The sequence below is a fragment of the Buteo buteo genome, chromosome 25 (assembly GCF_964188355.1).
Source record: "Buteo buteo chromosome 25, bButBut1.hap1.1, whole genome shotgun sequence".
Classification (NCBI taxonomy): domain Eukaryota; kingdom Metazoa; phylum Chordata; class Aves; order Accipitriformes; family Accipitridae; genus Buteo; species Buteo buteo.
Genome location: NC_134195.1, coordinates 16,928,252 through 16,946,836, shown reverse-complemented (window position 1 = coordinate 16,946,836; position 18,585 = coordinate 16,928,252). Strand labels below are relative to the sequence as shown.

General features: G+C 37.5%; 1 protein-coding gene across 1 annotated transcript in view; it reads left to right on the top strand.

Moving 5' to 3' along the window:
- The window catches only part of ANOS1 (anosmin 1), a 145,522-nt gene that overhangs the window by 109,734 nt on the left and 17,203 nt on the right, over window positions 1-18,585 (top strand). Inside the window, exons 8-9 of the mRNA XM_075057381.1 lie at window positions 678-825; window positions 4,615-4,767. Coding sequence (XP_074913482.1) covers window positions 678-825; window positions 4,615-4,767 — 301 coding nt within the window. The remainder of the gene's footprint in view (window positions 1-677; window positions 826-4,614; window positions 4,768-18,585) is intronic.

Sequence of the window (18,585 nt, the reverse complement as noted above, 5' to 3'; positions counted from 1 at the left end):
GCCCTTCTTTGCAATATCATGGGACTTGCCTTAGTTTATGGATTATTGACTGGAGAATGATAATCCTACTCTGATGTTTCCCCGTTTAAGACACCTCCATGACAATGGAAACTGTTTTTTTTTCTTTTCTGTTTTCCATTCTATAGCAGAAAAGTGTATTTTTGGTTGTGGGTTTGGGGTTTTTTTTTAATTTTTGTTTTCGACAGTTGAAACAAATAGAAAATATTGACAAATGTTCTGAATGTTGGATTTTAGCTGCCCTCAGACTGACTGTCTCTAGAAAAAGATTTCAATTGCTTTGCTAACACAGAAATTGGGGAATAAAAAGTTTAAATTTCTTTGGCTAAAATAATTTTGGCATAAAAAAAAAACTTGCTATATGTAAAAAAAATCCTTTAGTTTTGACCTAAACAAGAGGTGTCTTTATTTGCCAAGTAGTTGCCAAAATTATGTAAACATCAGGAAGGTTAGTACTTTAAAAATGACACAGAAAAAAAGAGTCCAATAAAATAAATTTTTTAAAGAAAGGAAATTTTGCTCTGTTGAAATTTATACATGAGTTTTCTTTTCTAATTTTAAAAGAGTAGTGTGCCTAAGATAACAGGCCTGCTTTTAATAAGGGCCTGTGTTTCAGTAATACTATAACTACTTTGTATATTTATTCTTCTCTATTATAGGCCCAAAATTATGTGGTCCTGGAGGGACTCCAACCCAACAGCAACTACAATGTAGAACTGCAGGCAGTAACACGTTGGGGTCAGATACGCCTAAAAAGTGCTAAGGTTTCTCTCCATTTTAGCACAACTCAGGACACCAGGAATAATAGTGAGTAATTGTATTCAAACACCTGAATGCTTTATCTCTTCTTTATCTGGAATTTGAATGTTTTATATAATGATTTTTCAAATTAAAAAAAAAATGCTTGAAGCTTTATGTTTCATATCATAACGATCCTGTCTCGGTGAAGTTGAGTAACCTTTTAATGTTAAATTTCTTATCTAAAAATTCGTGACAGTTTTTGCCTAATTCTTTATCTTAGGTCCTATTCACCTGAAATAAACAAATCAAATGAAAATGGAAGCATTTGCATGACTGTGGTGTTAATATTTTTTAAATGCAGTACGGGTATAAATACTTACATTATTTGTCAGTGGCTCCAATAAAACCATTTCTGTGTCTTTGTCTTAACTGGACAGTTTTAGCTTGCAATGCTTTTCAAAATCCTAACAATTTTGAGTAGCCCATTAATTCAGATTCCTGGACCACACAAATATGTATCTACTATGAACTGATATAAAACAATAATTCTTCTAGTAGGGAATCTAAAATGTTCCATGCCTAACAAGCAATGAATTCTGAAGAAATTATTGCCCACAGAAGACCCACTTTCAACTTAGAATCTTGAGATCTTAAGATGTCAGCTTATCTCTTGTCAAGATCTTCTTTAAAACCTCCCATGCTAAATAATGTAATTGAAAAGCGTATCTGAATCTGAAAGTAAACCATGATCCTTAGTCTTAGTTAAATGCTCTTTTGTATAATTACAGTACCAAGTTACTGCCCCAACTGCTGATGTATCTCTGATTAACCAATACAGCAAAAATCTGATAATAAGATGTTAAAGAATATAATTTTAAATATCCTGTCCTGACTCCATTTCATTTTTCATCCATTTACATTCTTTATTTAAAGTACACTCAAAGTTGAAACTTTACTGAGTTTACTTTACAGGAGAAGGCTGGTGCCTGGATTTCACCTGAGGCTGAGCTGTGTCCTGGTAACTGGGACAAAATTCTAGGTGCCATTATACACACCTAGCCAAAGTGACATTGGGCAAGCTGTTGAATTTCTTTCTCTCATTTTACTATGAGAATAACTTTATAAACTTTCCTCTCTTGGGAGCAGGGATAATTAATCAACTGATGTTTGTCAGGCTTTATTGCTAGTCCTGACATTAGGTGAGATCATCACAGTCTTCAGGCATGATAGTAAATAAAAACTTTCTATATTACAAAAACCCTCTAAGCTGAAGCTGAGTAATTGAGATTGGACTGTGTGTTTTTTGGTACCATTCTATACTTACTGTGAGAAACCCTTTTGCTGGATTTATTACAAATCCTCTACCAAATGGAGTTCATTTACCTTATACCTCACGTCTGACTTTGGTGGTTCCATCATTTTCTGTCCACTCCAGTGGCATCTATTTCCCATCATCATCACAGCTACATTTAAATTCCTTCCACAATTTCGCTTGGATAATCTGCCCTCTCCTTGATTGTTTTACTCAGAAACCAGGCCATCAGTAGCTCCTGTGAAAGTCTGCTATCTACTAATTTCTAATTGGTATAGACTTTCTAATGCCTTGTGCTTTATTTCACTTCACTGTGGAGACATTTTTGGACTAAAAAGTTCATTAATTGTTGTATTATTTTTTAAACCACAGTAATACTATACTAAGAGCAATATTTTTGTTTTCCCATATACTTCAAGTATTTGACTGTTACGTTCAAGTTATGAACATCCATTTAGTTAATGCAGTATTTTCTTTTTAACTGCAAATCAGTGCCTGTGACAACTAAAACACATATTTGTTTTACAGTAGAGTACTTCAATAGTAAGATTATAGACAAATCTGAACATCCTTTCTGTTAAAGCCATGAAATAAAAGATTCAAGATTCTTTGAGCCTAAACCACTGATATCACACTTTTTAGTGGATACAGCACTCTGCTGAGAAGTGTATTTGGACCTTTCTGGGCATTTTTAAAAAAATAGCTAAATTATAGCTTACATAGAAAAGCAAATAAAACCTACTCCAGGAGGAGATGCAAATTCATCTTCTGAATCTCACTGAAGTTTGTTAGGTACAGAGCCAGTCCTGCTTGAGGTACTTCTGAGAATACTCAGAAGCAGATGGAGATATATGAAAAAGAAAAAAAAAAAAATTGCCTGAAATAGTATCTAGGACATGGCATTCACGCCCCCTCTTTATTTGGGGACTTCCATGGCCTTTGGGAAGTAGTTCCAGAAGCAACATGCCAATTTTGCTGAAGTCCCACTGTCAATTGCTCTGCTCTCTGTGGAATTAAGCTCTGATTTTTTAGGTGTCTGTTCCTATTGTCAGAATAGAGAATAGTCCATAACCCGCTGAAGTAATTTAGTCCTACAGACCTCTGTGAGCTTTGACCTTGGCCCTCTGGCGTTATATTTCCCCACACTCAGAAATACATTGCCTCACTATATTTGTATGCCTCACTTCTGGGAAATGCAGCAAGAGTCTCTCTCTTGATCTTTATATAGAAATATTCTAAATTGGTGTCCTGGTTTTTCTGGAAGTGGAGCAAACAGAGAACAGCAAAGCAGGGATTTAGTAAAATTAAAGTACTTTAAGCTGAGGTATACCTAATAGGTTTAAGTTTGTACTTCTATCACTTTTTGATTTCCTTTTAGGTAGCATAAACGTTATGGTTACCTTGAAAAAGAATTTGCTTAAGTTTGGTAGTTTTACTTTAATTTAAAACCAGCAAAGAAAATGTAAAATTGTATCAGATTAAGCAAAGGATTGACAAAGTAAAATTTGGCCAAAAAGCAAGTGGGTTTCCGCTGAAGCTACATGTAGGGCACAATGTTCAAGTTTACATGTTACTCATGGTAATTAGTGAAACTTGAGTCTTTCCCTCTTTCTCTCAAGTATGTAGTTAATAATTTGCCACTTCCTAATTATTAGAAACTTTACTTTTCATTTAGATGTATGATTGAATTAAATACAACTTTTTTTGTTAATCTGATACAAACACTGTCCTCTTAATCAGTACTGATATATTTGCAAGTATGCAATGAAAATGCTGTTTGAATCGGCATTGCTGCCTTTTCAACTGAAAATATCTAGAAATACTGTCAGCCTCGCTAAATACTGATGAACTGTTGTCAAACAAAATGCTTGATGAGGGACATCCCGTTACCGTTGCTTGTTGGAAGCTGGGCACAAAACACCAAGGGAATTGCTCAAAGTTAATTCTGCTCTTACGATGTTTTCCTAAGCATTCACTGTTCACTGTTGGAAACAGGAAAGCGGGCAAGAAAGATCTTTAATCTAACCAGAGTGTTCTTACATAGTGTACCAAAGGACTATATTTACTTTGATGTGATAACCACATGTGGCCCTCTGTGGCTTACACTCAATGCCATCCTTGGGTTTTGTGTATATTCAAATGCTGCACAAATATAAAGACCATGAATGATTATGCAGAACTGCTGCTGGATACTCTGCCTGTTTAAAAAGTCAATGTGTTAACGTTTCTTGTTCTTGGGGACATACGCTCCCTCCTTATTATTCTTTTGAAAATTTACAGAGCATTTGCATATTAAAATATATTTATCTTCTTCTCTCTCTCTGTCCAAAATATTTTGTTTTGACTGAATTTCAAACAAATGATATGCTTTTCAACCATTATGGACAGTTTGTTCTTTACTTTAATTTCATTCAGGTAAGATACCGAAATAAGGTAATTTGGATTAAAGATAGTATTATTTTCTGAATTTCAGCACTGTTAACATAGTCATTATATGGCACTGTACTTAAATAAATAATTGCTGATTGTTCTGTGTATTGCAGAGGAACAGACATCTGCTGCTGGGAAACCCCAGAAAGGACTGGTAGATTCTTACCCCACATTTCAAAGAAGAAAAACCACTCGTTTTCTTAAAATTGGAACTCCTTTCTATCAGGACAATCAGCTCCAGGTCAAAGTTTACTGGAAGAAGACAGGTTTGTCGAATTTTTATTTTACTACTATTTTTTCTAAGCAGGAACTCTCATCAACTGCCTTAGAGTTGTAAAACACTGCTAGAATATAATGAACCTTGTACAATCATTCAAAGTTAAATCCTACACCCATCCTTCCTTTGCTTCACCTGCACGTTAGAGTGAAATATTGCCTCTCTTTTTTGTGTTATCAATATGTAAATGTCGGGCAGAAGGAAATAATGTGAATCAGCTATCCAAAAATTACAGTCAGTCATGTTGGGACACTGAATCTTCCCAGAGCTGAGATAAATTTTAGTTTGGTGGAAATTGCTTCTGTAAAGTTTTAAATAGGGTAAACAGAATTTGGTCTTATGTTCAACAGAGCTTTTGTGGCTATGAGTGTGGTTGGAGCATCTCAAGCACATACAGTTCCGGGGTGGATTTTCTGCTGATGCCACTGCAGTATTACTCGTTGGGCTTTGTCAGTTGAGAAATGAGTCGGGAAATGAATGTATATGGAAATCGTGCAGTGGTGTCACAAAAACTAAACTGTAGTTTGAACCACAAAACTTAGAGTTATACTGGCTCATGTTAAGGCCACAATAGGCTTTCTGCCAAACTTTATCAGCCACCCTGAATTAGAACAGGACGAATAATTAGCTACAGCCAATGGAAAAACCTTTAAGTTGGTTTACTGCTAGGCTGCAGGCACCCTTCTGTTTTTCAGAAAAATCTAACAAGAATTTTATGTTTAAATCTTCCAGTCTAAAGGAAAATGCCATAAACTTTAAGCATCTAATCAGATTCAGAAATCAAAAAAAGGATTTTTCCTTTCTTGCCCTCTAGGAGCATATAGGTTGTTACACATTGCTCCAGCTTAGCTGTAACAGGTTCATATGCTCTTCTTTGAAAATGTGCTAACGCTGTTAGTGTTTTAACTTGGAGCCATCTACGTGTGTAGCAGTAGCACATGCATAAAATCCATTCAATTTTTATGTTTGAAATGAAGGGCTACAAAATGGATAATTGCCTTTTCTTCTGGCATTTTTCAAAGAATTTTAGAAATATTTAAGTTCTTTTGAGTTTAGGTGTATGCAGCACCACCCTGAACAAGGAAAGGCTATATAACCATTCAATTATGCTACGTAACATAAGAATATGTCACACTGGATGGTGTGGATTGTGAGAGGTATCTTTTACTTCTTAAAAAAATGCCTGCCTGTTCGAATGATTACCTTTCTAGCCCTGCTATATCAAATACTTTCAAATCAAATGCTTATTCCTCCACAAAATCTGCAAGCTTTGGCTCAGCCTGACTACATACACATTTTAAATGTTTGTCCATATCTTGGCTATGCTAGTTTTCTTTTTTCTAGCTTTCCCCATTATAATTCATTTTTGCCTAGCTTCATGGAAAGCTGGAATAATTTAAAATTTAGATAAAAGGTAAGGCATTTTTAATTGCGAATACTCGGTTTACCTAACAATATGCTTTTGGTTGTCCAAAGTGAGATTTATATATTCTGAGCTTGGGACTGATCACCTCAAGCTTTAGCCTTCTGGAAGTGAGATGTCGACTCGTCGTCCAAGCTCCTTCTATAGTCAAAAAAGAAAAGCAGGTGACTTCTGAAGCAATTCATCCCACGCAGCAGCTGAATCGTTCCCTGGAGATGCCTTTCTTCCTTACTGAGTACAGAAGGGAGCCTGGACAACTCATTTGTAGAAGGCTTAGAGATGCCTAACATCTCTCTGTGAGCTGAGGTTCAATTCTGAGCAGTTTGAACTGAAAAAATTGAGGGACAAGGTTCAAAGATGAGGAGACTCTGATGTCTCCCACAGGTGTAACACTGGGTTGTGCAACTCCCAGTCTGCCGGCAGGATTCAGCCCGGTGGAGCAATCGATCCAGCTTCAGCCCTTTTCCTGCCAGCCTATTTCCAGAACAAAGATTATGTGTCCTATGGCCAAAATGCCAGCATCCCTAGTGAAATGCACCTTACAAGGAGTTTTCCGAACTCACTGTTAAGTTAATGGAGGAAAAACCATGACCTGTACAACGATATTCATCTCATTCCAGAGTGGATAGCTTGAACTAGGTGTCCACTAATTATAATGGTAACTTGGTTATCAAGTAGATGTTACACAGTAGTTACTTGAATGTTGACATCTAAATCTGGAGCTGATTACATACCTGTTACATACCTGGAAGTAATATTTGTAGTAAAAGTTATAAATGCCTATAAAAAGAAATAAGGTAGTCAGCCTTCTCATAGTGGCCGAGAAAAGAGGTAATTAAGATTAAATGAAGGCAGGGAATATTTTATAGCTTGGAAATAACAGTGTTTGGAAGTGGTGTAATCTCCACAACTGGAGATCTTCAAAGGCAGATATGGCACAGATCTGTTAGAAGTGACATGGATTTACATCCCGTCACCTTGTGCCGGGTTTTGTTCCTGCGTTGCTGACTGTAGAGCTGACCCATCTCGTACAAATCTGCGTACCTCCCATCGAATAAGGGGGACGCCCAGAGGTCCCCGTGGGTCGCGTGGTGGGAGCGAGCTGTCACCTGCACCAGGGCGCTTCGGTAGGTGCCCCGGCCACGCAGTGGAAATTGCCTTCGTTTTCCTCCCATAACCAACGGTGACAACGAAGTTGTGTGAAGAGGGGCAGAATACGGCAGTTTGTCACACTTACTTTTTTTTCTTTTCTGTTTTAAAAAGAAAATAGCTGTGTTCTGAGTAACAGCATCTGCAGTAACTCAGCAGGAGCCATTGCCTCATGTGGAACTGAAATATAGCAGCTACCTGCTCCTGGGAACCTAGCGGCTTCGATAAGCTCTTACAGGAGTCTGAGGTTATGTAGTCTATGGATGAGGTACTGACTATAAATTTACTAGTGACAATTTACTGCAGAGCGAGTCTTTTTTGCCGTGCAAGGAGCACAGCAGGAGAAGCATATTGGCTGCGTCTTGTCCGTATGAAAGACAGCGGTTACCGCAGCCGGCTGCGTCGGGAGCTGTACCCACACGTCTTTCTCCTTTATGAGCTGCGCCGACTCAAGTCGTGTTTAGGGAGCTGTAGGAGGTATAAGAGTGCAGCAACTAAAATGGGAAATGCTGAGAGAGAACTTACTCTATGGCCTAGCGTCTAGGCTATTTTCATTGCAGATAGGCAATCAGAGTTCAAATCCTTCCTGGCAAGGAATTGACTTCTTCGTCTTCTGCGTGGTGGGTGAAAACAAGAGTCCCTGTTGATTGCTCTAATGTTCTCATTATTTTGTAGTTTGCTATTAAAAACATTTTTAATACATTAAAACATTAAAAAAAGGTTTTTTGGTACAGGAACACAGCCATTCTATAGTCCTAAATTAGGATGTGTGACTTTAAAACAAATAGAAATTAAGAAATTATCATGAAACCATGTGAAATAAGTATATTGATAATGGCAAGAGTTCCCATGACATAAAAAATAGTTTAAGAAATACGAGTCTCAAGCCTGAATATGTTGGACATCTCTAAATCAAGCAAAATTTCAATTGGTTGTAGCAATCTTTGCTTTGTCTGGTTTGATTTTTAAGTTTTTTTGTACTTTCTGTGATGGACTTCATGGTCCTAACAAGAGATGGTTACAGTGGTGATGAAATAGATATGTTATTTAGATTTTGGATTTTTTTAAGATTAAGACATTCAACGCAGTATGATATGTTGATATACAGTGTCTTTTAGCTGTAATGAAAACTTTAACAACTACTAAACCAGCAGTCTTTCACTTTATAAGAACGTTACTCATTTTCTATGGTAACAGCTGCTCAGAATTTTTTGTTGTATTCCTGAATTCAGTGGCCCTACCATTCGACTTAGACCTGAGAGTATTATTATTTTTTTTTTAATTCTGTCCGAAACCAAGATGGCTCTGTAGAAGAATTTTGTACTGCCTCGCAACACTGTAGCCTCACAGCACACCAGAGATTACAGAAAAAACCAGAAGCAAAGACTTGTGTGGATTTCTTGCAGTCTCAGACCATTTAAGAAACACATTGTGTTCTTAAGGTTGTTTTAGATTATTACTTTAGTTTCATTGGTCCCTATGTTAGCTGAGAGATTGTTTTGCTTTTGAATTTGAACCAATTTACTCTCTCTAAAAAGGACAAAATAGAGTTGGAAGGGACCTCTGGAGGTCAGCTGGTCCAACCATCTGCTCAAAGTAGTACCCCGAAGTTAAATCAAGTTGTTCAGTCCTACCTGTACGGCCCTATAACAGATGTTGTTATTGTTTTCTGAATGACAGGGAATTTGTCCTTTATGAATATCAGGCTGCAGAGGCCACCTGGCAGTTTATTGCAATGTACCTTAGGATCTCCAGAATGTATGGTGATGTCTCTTGACATTCAAAGCTAGTTCTTCCTTACTACAAAGAAGACGTATTCCTCCGTGTCATTTGCAGATGTGCCTCTAGGAAGCCAGAGAAAGACCACAATGACGACATCAGGGCTGAAGCTCTTGGTTTTCTATCATCCCTCTGGATAGAATTCATCAGACCTCTGTCCTGTGCAACAACTGCAATAGAAGGGGTGTTGCAAACTATTACTGGGCTGGCTTTGTTATACAGTAAAGAAGTGATTGCTTATCAGCACTCAGAAACTGAGCGCAGTGTTTGAGTTAAAGTCTGAGAAAGTGGCTGGAAGATCCTATTTCCATATGTGTGCATCGTAACGTGCCACAGTTCGGTAGCCAGAAAGACTTAGCTAGACCTGTTCTTCAAATGTCATTTCTTAAGTCCCATTAGCTTCAGTAAGCATGAGGCATGAATGGAATGTAGGATCTGGACTTTATATTAAAATAAATCTCTTTCCGAAATAATCTTTCAGTTTGAATGCTTCGGTATGATGGCAATAATAACTTTACTTCAGGATGTATGCTAGCAAGAATAACTCCACACTTCAAGCGGTACAAGGTGCTTAGCAAATGCACATAATTTTGCTAGACAGAGTCATCACAAAAGCATATTGCAATTATATGAATACAATAGCTTCTTTCTGAAAGAAGAAAATGTCTTTCACTTGCTGCCTCTGACTTAGGCCTGGGATTAGAGAAACACAGTACATTCCTTAGACAGCATGAATCCCACTTTTGTAAATGAAAAGAAGAACTTGCTTGTGGCCAGATTTTTTGGCCATCTCGACTGTGTGAAATTAGAAATTATGTCCTATTTATGTCAAATAGTGGAATCAACTTAAACAAACCACTTTTAACCCCTTGCTGCTGGAGTCAGAGAGCACCATCTATTACCAAGAGTGGATGCACTCTGAACCCCCTACTTAAAAGGACTAGCTACTTAGCATAATTAAGATCCTCACTATCTTGTGCAGTAATCAAGACTGAAAGTGTGAAAATAAAAAGATCCTTATGTTTCCTCTGTTCCTCAGTGGTTTGGCAACTAGAGAGCTGAGGTTTTGGACTTCAGCTGAAAAGCCTTCAAGTTGCTGCAAATTTGTGTATGAAAATAAGATATTTCCCATAGACAGAAGGAAAAAGAAACTATTCTTTATGAACTCACTACATCAATTCTCATCATTTACTGCAATAATTATAGTACATGAAAATATTAGAATGTAATTTAGTATGATGATTTCTTTCCAAAGCAATATGTCACAATAATATTTTCTAACCCATTATTCTGCCTTCGCTACCGTTTTCTTAGTGCCTGTTATTTGAGTATAATGTAACTCTCCTTGCTCAGTTAAAGCTTTAATTTCCTTTACTTTTCTTTGAATGAAGTCTATGTGCATTTATGTCCCCCTGTTTAAATTAAACATTTAAAGTACTTCTAGATATTTAAAATCAATATATCTGCCCCTTGGTTTTGCTTAAAAAGACAAATATTTAAAACGCATTAAGACTTGGCTTCAGGCTTCTTTTTTTGTGTTTCTGGTAAACGCTGAAGTAGAAGAAAAAAAAAGAACACTTAAGGCAGGGAGAGGCAAAGAATCCTCCATTGTCTGATAAATCAACCAAACAAGAATAATGAATTAAATTACAGAGAAGAATAAAATGCAAGGCAAGGCAAAGCAAACAGAAAGCTGCCACAAATGCTTTTAAAACCAGATCTTAGGAAAACAAAATTAACTTTCACTTAGTTCAAGGAGATAAATGAAGTGACTGTATGTGCTGACTCTTTGTTTGCAATAAGGTATTTCATATGGCAGGTTTTAAAATAATGGAAAGCTTTCCCCATGTTATCCAATGGTCCTTTTGCACAGAACTAGAGCCATTGAAGCTAATGAAACCCTTCAATGCCAGTTGGAGTTTCTAGCTGTTATTGTAAAGAATTCAGCAGTAGTTGCTTAACGCTAATGAATTATTTAGTTTGGTACTAACTGTTGCACTAGTAAGATCAGTGTTTGAGCAGCTGGCCATTTTCTGATTATCGATATTTAAACAGTAAAATATTTGTAGTTGAACGTATCACTGTGGTCCAGGTGGTTCTTTCAACAAGAAGACCTCACTGTTAATTATAGTGAAGTATAGACCAATATACTGCCCTCATACTTCCATGCGAATAGGAGACGTTGGCTCAGTAGAGGCTGGCTGTGTGGGTACACGTAATGTGCATTTGTATTTAGGGATTTAATTAGTAAAGCTGGCCCCAAGCACAGGAATCTTTGACGAGATCACCTCTTTAGAAAGGCACCAGTAGACATTGCATAATTTGCTTTTCCACATGTGCTACAGCTGACTCAGATGCCTGTATCCTATGGGCTTCCCCAGCATCCTGCCTGGGGAGGGAGGTGATGTTGTCAGCTTTAACTGTGGTGGGAAATTATTCCAGAGTTGCAAGAATATCCTGTCAGAAGTATCCTCTGTGTGATTCCTACTCCTCCCTAACTTTGTCTTACATAGGTCTAATGTAGTTCCAGGAAAAATCTCTTTGCCTTTTTGTTGCCTGGAGAGAATGAAAAGGGGAGCATCTGACCATCTCCAGTTATGTTCGTTGTACTTTATAAACTGACTACAGGACTCAAACTGCTTTGTTTGCATGTGTTTTGTTTGGTTTATGTCCAAAGGTGAAGTGCTAACAACACTTAATATGTTGCCAGTGAGAGTCATGAAAAACATCAGCAACAAATAATACAATTTGGTAGAGCAGGCAGTGTGTGACTTCTCAAACAGTATGCAATTATTAGTGGAACAAATAATAAAGTTTTAAAATCACATTTATGGTAGTGGCAACCTCAGTGGCATCTCCCCTGCAAATGGAACAATACTGGGGAGTCTTTTCAAGGGCACAGTTTACTGGATTTCTTCATGTTTTCACAGGCACAACAAAAACCCATTACTGGTTGCCTTTCACTTGCTTCCAAACCTCCATACCTTCCAGGGTAGGTGGTTAAAGCTCTTGGTATGAGGGACTTCGGGGCAAGTCTGTCCAACAATTAGTCCCAGGAATGTAATTGGAACTGATTCAAAGTCTGCCAGGAAATCAAATATCACCAGCCAAATCAGAACTACCCTCTGTGGTCCCAGAGCTCAGACAGCACAGAAGACTAATTTGCTTAGCAGGCACCCACTGATGTCTGCTGAGGGCAGGTTGTGGCTGTACTGTAATGGTTTGGTCCAGAGCATTCATCAAACTAGTTCTAATGCTTTGTATGGTTGATCCACTTATTGCTTTGCTTTAAAATTTACATAGTGTATGCTGTTCACAAGCCCTCAGTGTGACCCGAATCATACTCCAGAACACCTTTAGTAATCGTGAAAGTGTATTTAATTTGACTTAATTTTTGCATTTATAAGAAATCTTCTTTTTATTCTTAAAATTAATAACTGAATACAAATTTAAGCTTGATTTCTTTTGAACTTACATTAAAAGATCAAATAGGAATGTAATTGCAAATTACCTGGTCCATGAGTGCAATCCAAAGATAGACCGTCATTACGTGGGATGAGTACCTGCAGTCAGACTGAAGATACACATTCAATATTGCATTGTGAAATCAGTTATCAAGACTTAACTCACTTTGAGGCACTGAAAAAATGAACTGGCCGACTAATAAATAAACTCCTACTTGATTTTTAATTCTTTAGGAAAAAATATGTTTTCAAAACCAGCATCTTTACGTTCCTTCAATAATATCTGTCTGCCCAGTACACAATTTTCCACATTTCTTATTACTTCTTGAGTATTACCACAACCTATAAAGTTAATTATTTTAACAACAAATACAGAACTTTATATATATGCAGAGATAGATAGATAGATAGATATAGCGTCACTAAGATTGTCAATGGTAATGTCTGTTGTTAGGCAGTCTGAATAACTGAGGGCTAAAATAGCAAGCTTTTTATCATCCAATTCTTCCCCTCTTTTCCCCAAACTGTATCACTGGGTCACATACAGTCAAAGCTTTGTCTTATATGCTTACACTATCATACCTGGAGCAATCCTGTCATTCCTACTGTGAGTAAAAGGCACTGAGGTACTGCAGTTTAGCAAGACAGCTTTCATCAGCTGTGGGGTAATAACTGCTCACGTGTGCTCTCTTAGCCTGCTGAAGTTCCGAAATAAAATATTTAGCTTATGATCCAGGGGAGGCTGAGCTATCAGCAGGGAGTCATCATGCTCATGGTGAAGGTAGTTTAAGCTAACGAGTGTCCTGTTGTATACTGGGTCAGTTTTCCTCCACATGCCTCTTTTTAACCTGTCTTGTTTAATTAGCCGAGTTCGTAAGGCGGCCATAAAACCAGCTGCATAAACACTACAGACAGGGAAGGAAACTGGACTGTTTGAGTAACTAGAGTTGGAGGAAAAGACACTAAAAAAGGACATCTGACACTGACATTATAATCTAAATTTAAAGATGTCATTTATGCAGCTGATGAATAATGAGTTCTTAAACACCAGTTACTTCTACTCCTGTGACCATAAAATGAATATAAAAAGATCCATAGTAGTCCAGACCAAAGGTCCATCCCAACAGGTATTCTGTTCCCGTCAGTGGCCAAAAGCAAATCCAAAGCATCATAAGAATAGGGCAAGCGTGTAATGATACTTTTGCAGATTATTGTCGCAGCTTCAGACAGCTTCTAGTTCATGGGATTTCCTGAGCCCAGTGTGATTTCATTGTATTTATTGACTTTAAAGAGATACATTTCTCTTCCATGATAATATCCAGTGTCCCATCAGGGTCACATAAATTTGGGGCTCCTGGAACATCCTGAGTTATGGAGTTCCAGAGTTTTAAGTACTTGTTCTATGAAGAACAACTTTTTTTAATTTGTTTTGAAGCCACTTCTTCTAGCTTCATTTGAATACTAATTCTTACATTGGAGACACAGAAAACAGTCAAGCTCTGTTCACCCTGTCCGTACGCACATGATTTTATAGACATTTAACCTGGTTTCGCCCTGTTCTTTTTCTCATAGACCCAGTAGTCTTAAACCGCAGATTTGGAAACTGCATATTAATGTCATTAGCTTTATGAATAACAGGTCAGCAAAGCAACATCCTGATATGGCGTGCCATGATGCGTACCACAAAAGTCTGGTTTTGGAACTTGACGGAGCATTGTACGTGCGTTGTGTAGGGTATGAGAGAGAAGGGAGTAGGAGCTGCATCTCTATCTCATCCCACTGTGGAGTTAGGGGTAAACTGGGTCTGTACCTTGGCTGTGGAATTGGGAAGGACTCCCAGATTACCTACCCTCATTATAGCCTCCGCACCTAAATTAATGCCCAGATTTGTCAAAGTTACACAGAAGGCTAAAGTTAATGATAGAGTACCTACTGACATTTTCAATAGATGTGTAACCATAGCGAGCCTTGGACTTGTTTGTCTGGGTTTCTTTCTTTCTCATTAAATTCAGTTTTTGATGCTTAGATACCTTTGAAAATCTGGCTATGAGGGCGTAATGTAGGAGGCTTCTGTTGAGGCTACAAGCAGCTATTGTGAGACTCGGAGCTTACAAGAGGCGAATTTCCTTGTAATAGAAAACCAGAATGAGATACTGTTGAACTCACTTTCTATAGGATGCTGTGTGTGGGAGAAGGAGTGAGGGTAGAGGTAATCCGGCTTAGAGATGATCCCAAGCTTAAATCCCTCAATATAAACATCTTTAAACCTTGAGGCTTCCTGGGTCTAGATATGGAGACAAATACTGTGGCTCAGGCCTGTCTTTAAATTACACACTAATTGTTAATATAATTTTTGGAAAGGCTTATAGCTGTATTATATGAAGAATGTGTTCTGTAGAGAGAAAGTTTGTTTTAAATGGCATAACGTGAGAAACAAAATCTTTGTGACTTAATCGATACTGCTTATATTCCATGTAAGAGCAGGAAACAGTATAGTTTGCCTTGTTAGGGAGTGTTTATTGAATGAAGTTTAAATGTCAACTGAGGGGTTTGGTGTTTAGTTTAATCATAATGCTTGAATAGGTGATTATTAAAAAGTTCTTTTTCTCAGAGGTGTCATGAATACCATGAATTTCATAACCAAACATTTGACACTTTGGATATTTTTTTCTTTTTTTAGTACCACTGGGTGAATCAATGCACAGGCAGCTAGAGACCCAGAGTTATTTTCATCTCATTTTTTTAAAAGAACTTAACTAAAATGCTTGAGACAGAACACATTGACAGCATAGTTTTTGCAGGGAAAAGAGGAGTGCAGCTCTCAATGCGTTAGCACATTAATACAGCACTTTATCATTAGTTGAAGGTAAATTGTGTTTACCTATGTGTCCTAAGACTGATAACTCACTTTGCTTTTGCTAAACTACTATAAGTAAAATAACACTTGTTATTCTATCATTGTTTCTTGTCCTATCATTAGCTTCAGATTGCAAATGTTGGCAAGAAACGCCATGATTCAGAGAGGCATAGAATGGCTCGTGAGCCAATATGTGAGGAAATAAATAAGTGTTATGATGAAGTACTGACTGAGATCATGTTTTGCTTCTCTGCAGTACGCTAAAGTATTCCTTCCCAAACTGTTCTTCAGTCATGCTGTTAGTACAATGCAATAAATGCCACGTGGATCACTTTATACCAATTGTGTCTTCAAAACTGAAGCAACTAGCAGTAAATAACACTGCTTCATTTATTCACTTGGATTTGGGCCATATTTAAGCCTTCCCTGCATATTTTTCAGGACCTCTCCAGCAACTGAGTTTTAGCAGAAAAAGTGTTTATGGAAACTTGCATATTGTAGAACTCTGTGTTGACACGCAGAAGAATGGTGGGTGATAAACAGATGAATGCAAGCCCGAGAGAGCAGAAGACGCTTCATTACATTCTATCTCGACTCTTTGCACGATAGTTCTTGGTGTGGAAATACAGGCAGGTTATGCTGCAGAGCAAACACGGCTGCTCATCCTTCTGCCAGAACGGTGGGTTGGGAGCAGCGCTGTGTTATATTATTAGATCCACGGCTGTAAAGGTGTGTCAGGGGTTGCATACTGGGAGAAGATACAGCAGGAACATTTCTGTAGGAAGGCTTTGACTTATACACTTCTTTAGGAACTTCAGAGATGATAAAATGTTTTTCCTTATGCAAGGCATCATAAATTTCACCATTTGCCATTGTTACTTTTACATTCACCATAGCATAGCTTCACCATTCAATACAATGAGATAAATAATTTTTGTCCTGGATGGTGTGTTGTTTGACACAGGATTTATACAGAGCTCCCCAAAATCATACTCTAACTTTGCCATAGAAACGATCGAGCTTGTAGATACTGAAACGTGCACTTCATGTGCCCTGAGCAGATTCTGCCCTACGCTGTGATATTAAATATAAAATCTTTACCCCTTGCTATAGGCTATTTTTAGCGCAGTAATGCTGCAAGACACATGATCCAGAAAGGAAATCACTTAATTTTGCTATTTTGCTTCTTCCTATTAGTCTAAGACAAAGACATGTTCAAGACTGTCTTTTAACTACAGTTTGTATGGTCATTTAGTGTCTTGATCTTGGTGCGTACTAAACTTTCTGGCCTGATCCATTAGCTACCCTTAACTATTGAAGTCAACACGACTGTTCATATGCTTAAGTGCTTTGTTGAATCAGGGCCAGAGCGCTTAGAAGCTTGTAAGATCAACCCCCCAGTATGAGAAGAAAAACAAAAAGCATGTGGCCAGTCACAAATAATCATTACAATTTGCTGTATGAAATATCAGATTTAACAATATATGATAAATCCAAAGGTTTAGCTGCATGCAGAACAAATTCTTTCAGTAATTTTCTTACTGAATAGCTTCACAGAAATTTCAGTCTCGTTCTGTGGCATTCTGTTTGAAGGTTTGAATGAAGACAGCAGGTTTACGAATGGCTAATTATCTTCCAAACTTTGATAAAAACTCCTTTTGACATACAGTTAGCGTATTAATTATACCTATATATTTTGGAGGGAGTCAGTTTGCTGAGATAACTTGACAAACAATACAGAACGCCATTTCCTTTTTTACTGAAATACTCATTTCACATATGCTTGTTATTTATATTAAATTAATACTTTTATACTGCCAGGTAAAGGTTTTCATATAAGTATGTCTTGTTTTATAATCTTTACTTTTTTACCATATTTTATTCTAATGGGAAAATCTGTCAGACACTGCTTGTTAATTACTTCAAATCCTGTCATGATACAGAAATCAGCTTGACGTTACTGTGTTTATTGATGCCAGACATTTTTATTGTAATTAAACCTTAATTTGAGCTGCTGTTGTTGAACAAGTCTGCCCTGAAATCTTGTTTTCCAGCAAATCTCATTTGATTTTTCTTTCTAATAACTTTCTGTAATTTGGTTGCCTGCATAATAGTGCTGTCACAGCTGGCATTAATCGGCATTTTTATACAAAATTGTAGAGACCCATCATCCAACAACCACCTGTCAAACAGAATAATATACAACTACAGAGCTGAAATACTTTTACAGCAGAGACCGTTATCATTATCACCACTTGCCAGAGGTGGAACAGAGGGAAAGAGCCATGAAGGGCTTTGCCCAAAGACCTCAAACCAGCGGCAGAACTGGCCCCAGTTCCCAAAACAGTCTACTGCAATTTTCTTGCTGTGGATCACAGGAATACAAAGAAATACATACCTCTGAAATCTCTTTACCTGGTCTCCTGGAGTAGTAGTAGGTTGTTGGCATGTTGGGTTGTGTGACCAAACTTCACTGCTGCTCCTGCCCGTGCTCTGCCAGTTTTCTAGGTACAAAGCAGACTTCGGTTCCTCATGATCGTCAAGTTAGCACCTTTCTGCAACAATAAATGTAAAATAAAGCAGAAAAAAAGTATTTGAGGCAAAGAAAGGAGCTGTCTGCAGTAACGTGGTAGAAAAAAAGAAACCACATCAGATGAAATTATTCACATGGCTGGCTGTAATGGAAATGTACAGCAGAACAGAAATGTGGAAAATGTTGGCAAAGATGAGGAAAAGAGATTACTTTTATATTTAGTTTCTTTTCAATATACTGTAAAACTATTTAAACTAGAAATTCCAGCTAGGAAAAGTTGCAGTGTTACCTGGCATTGTGTTGGTGATTTTTCAAAATGGGTCTTGAGCTTCAAATTCTGTGGGGAGATACGAGATTTAGCAAAAATGTAGAATGTGGGCCTGGGGTATTCCTATTAACTGTTGCGCAGCGATGGCTTAGGATATGTTGCAGTACTTTAAGCAAAACTTTTCAATCTAAGATGCTTAAATTGTCCATATGAACCTGAACTCTTCAAAGTGGCAAACAAATGTATTTGGCATTGACATTAATGGCATTTTAAGCTGCTTTTACAGCTTAAAGATACAGAATAAATGTGCTTTCCCCTCCCCCCCAAAAAAAAT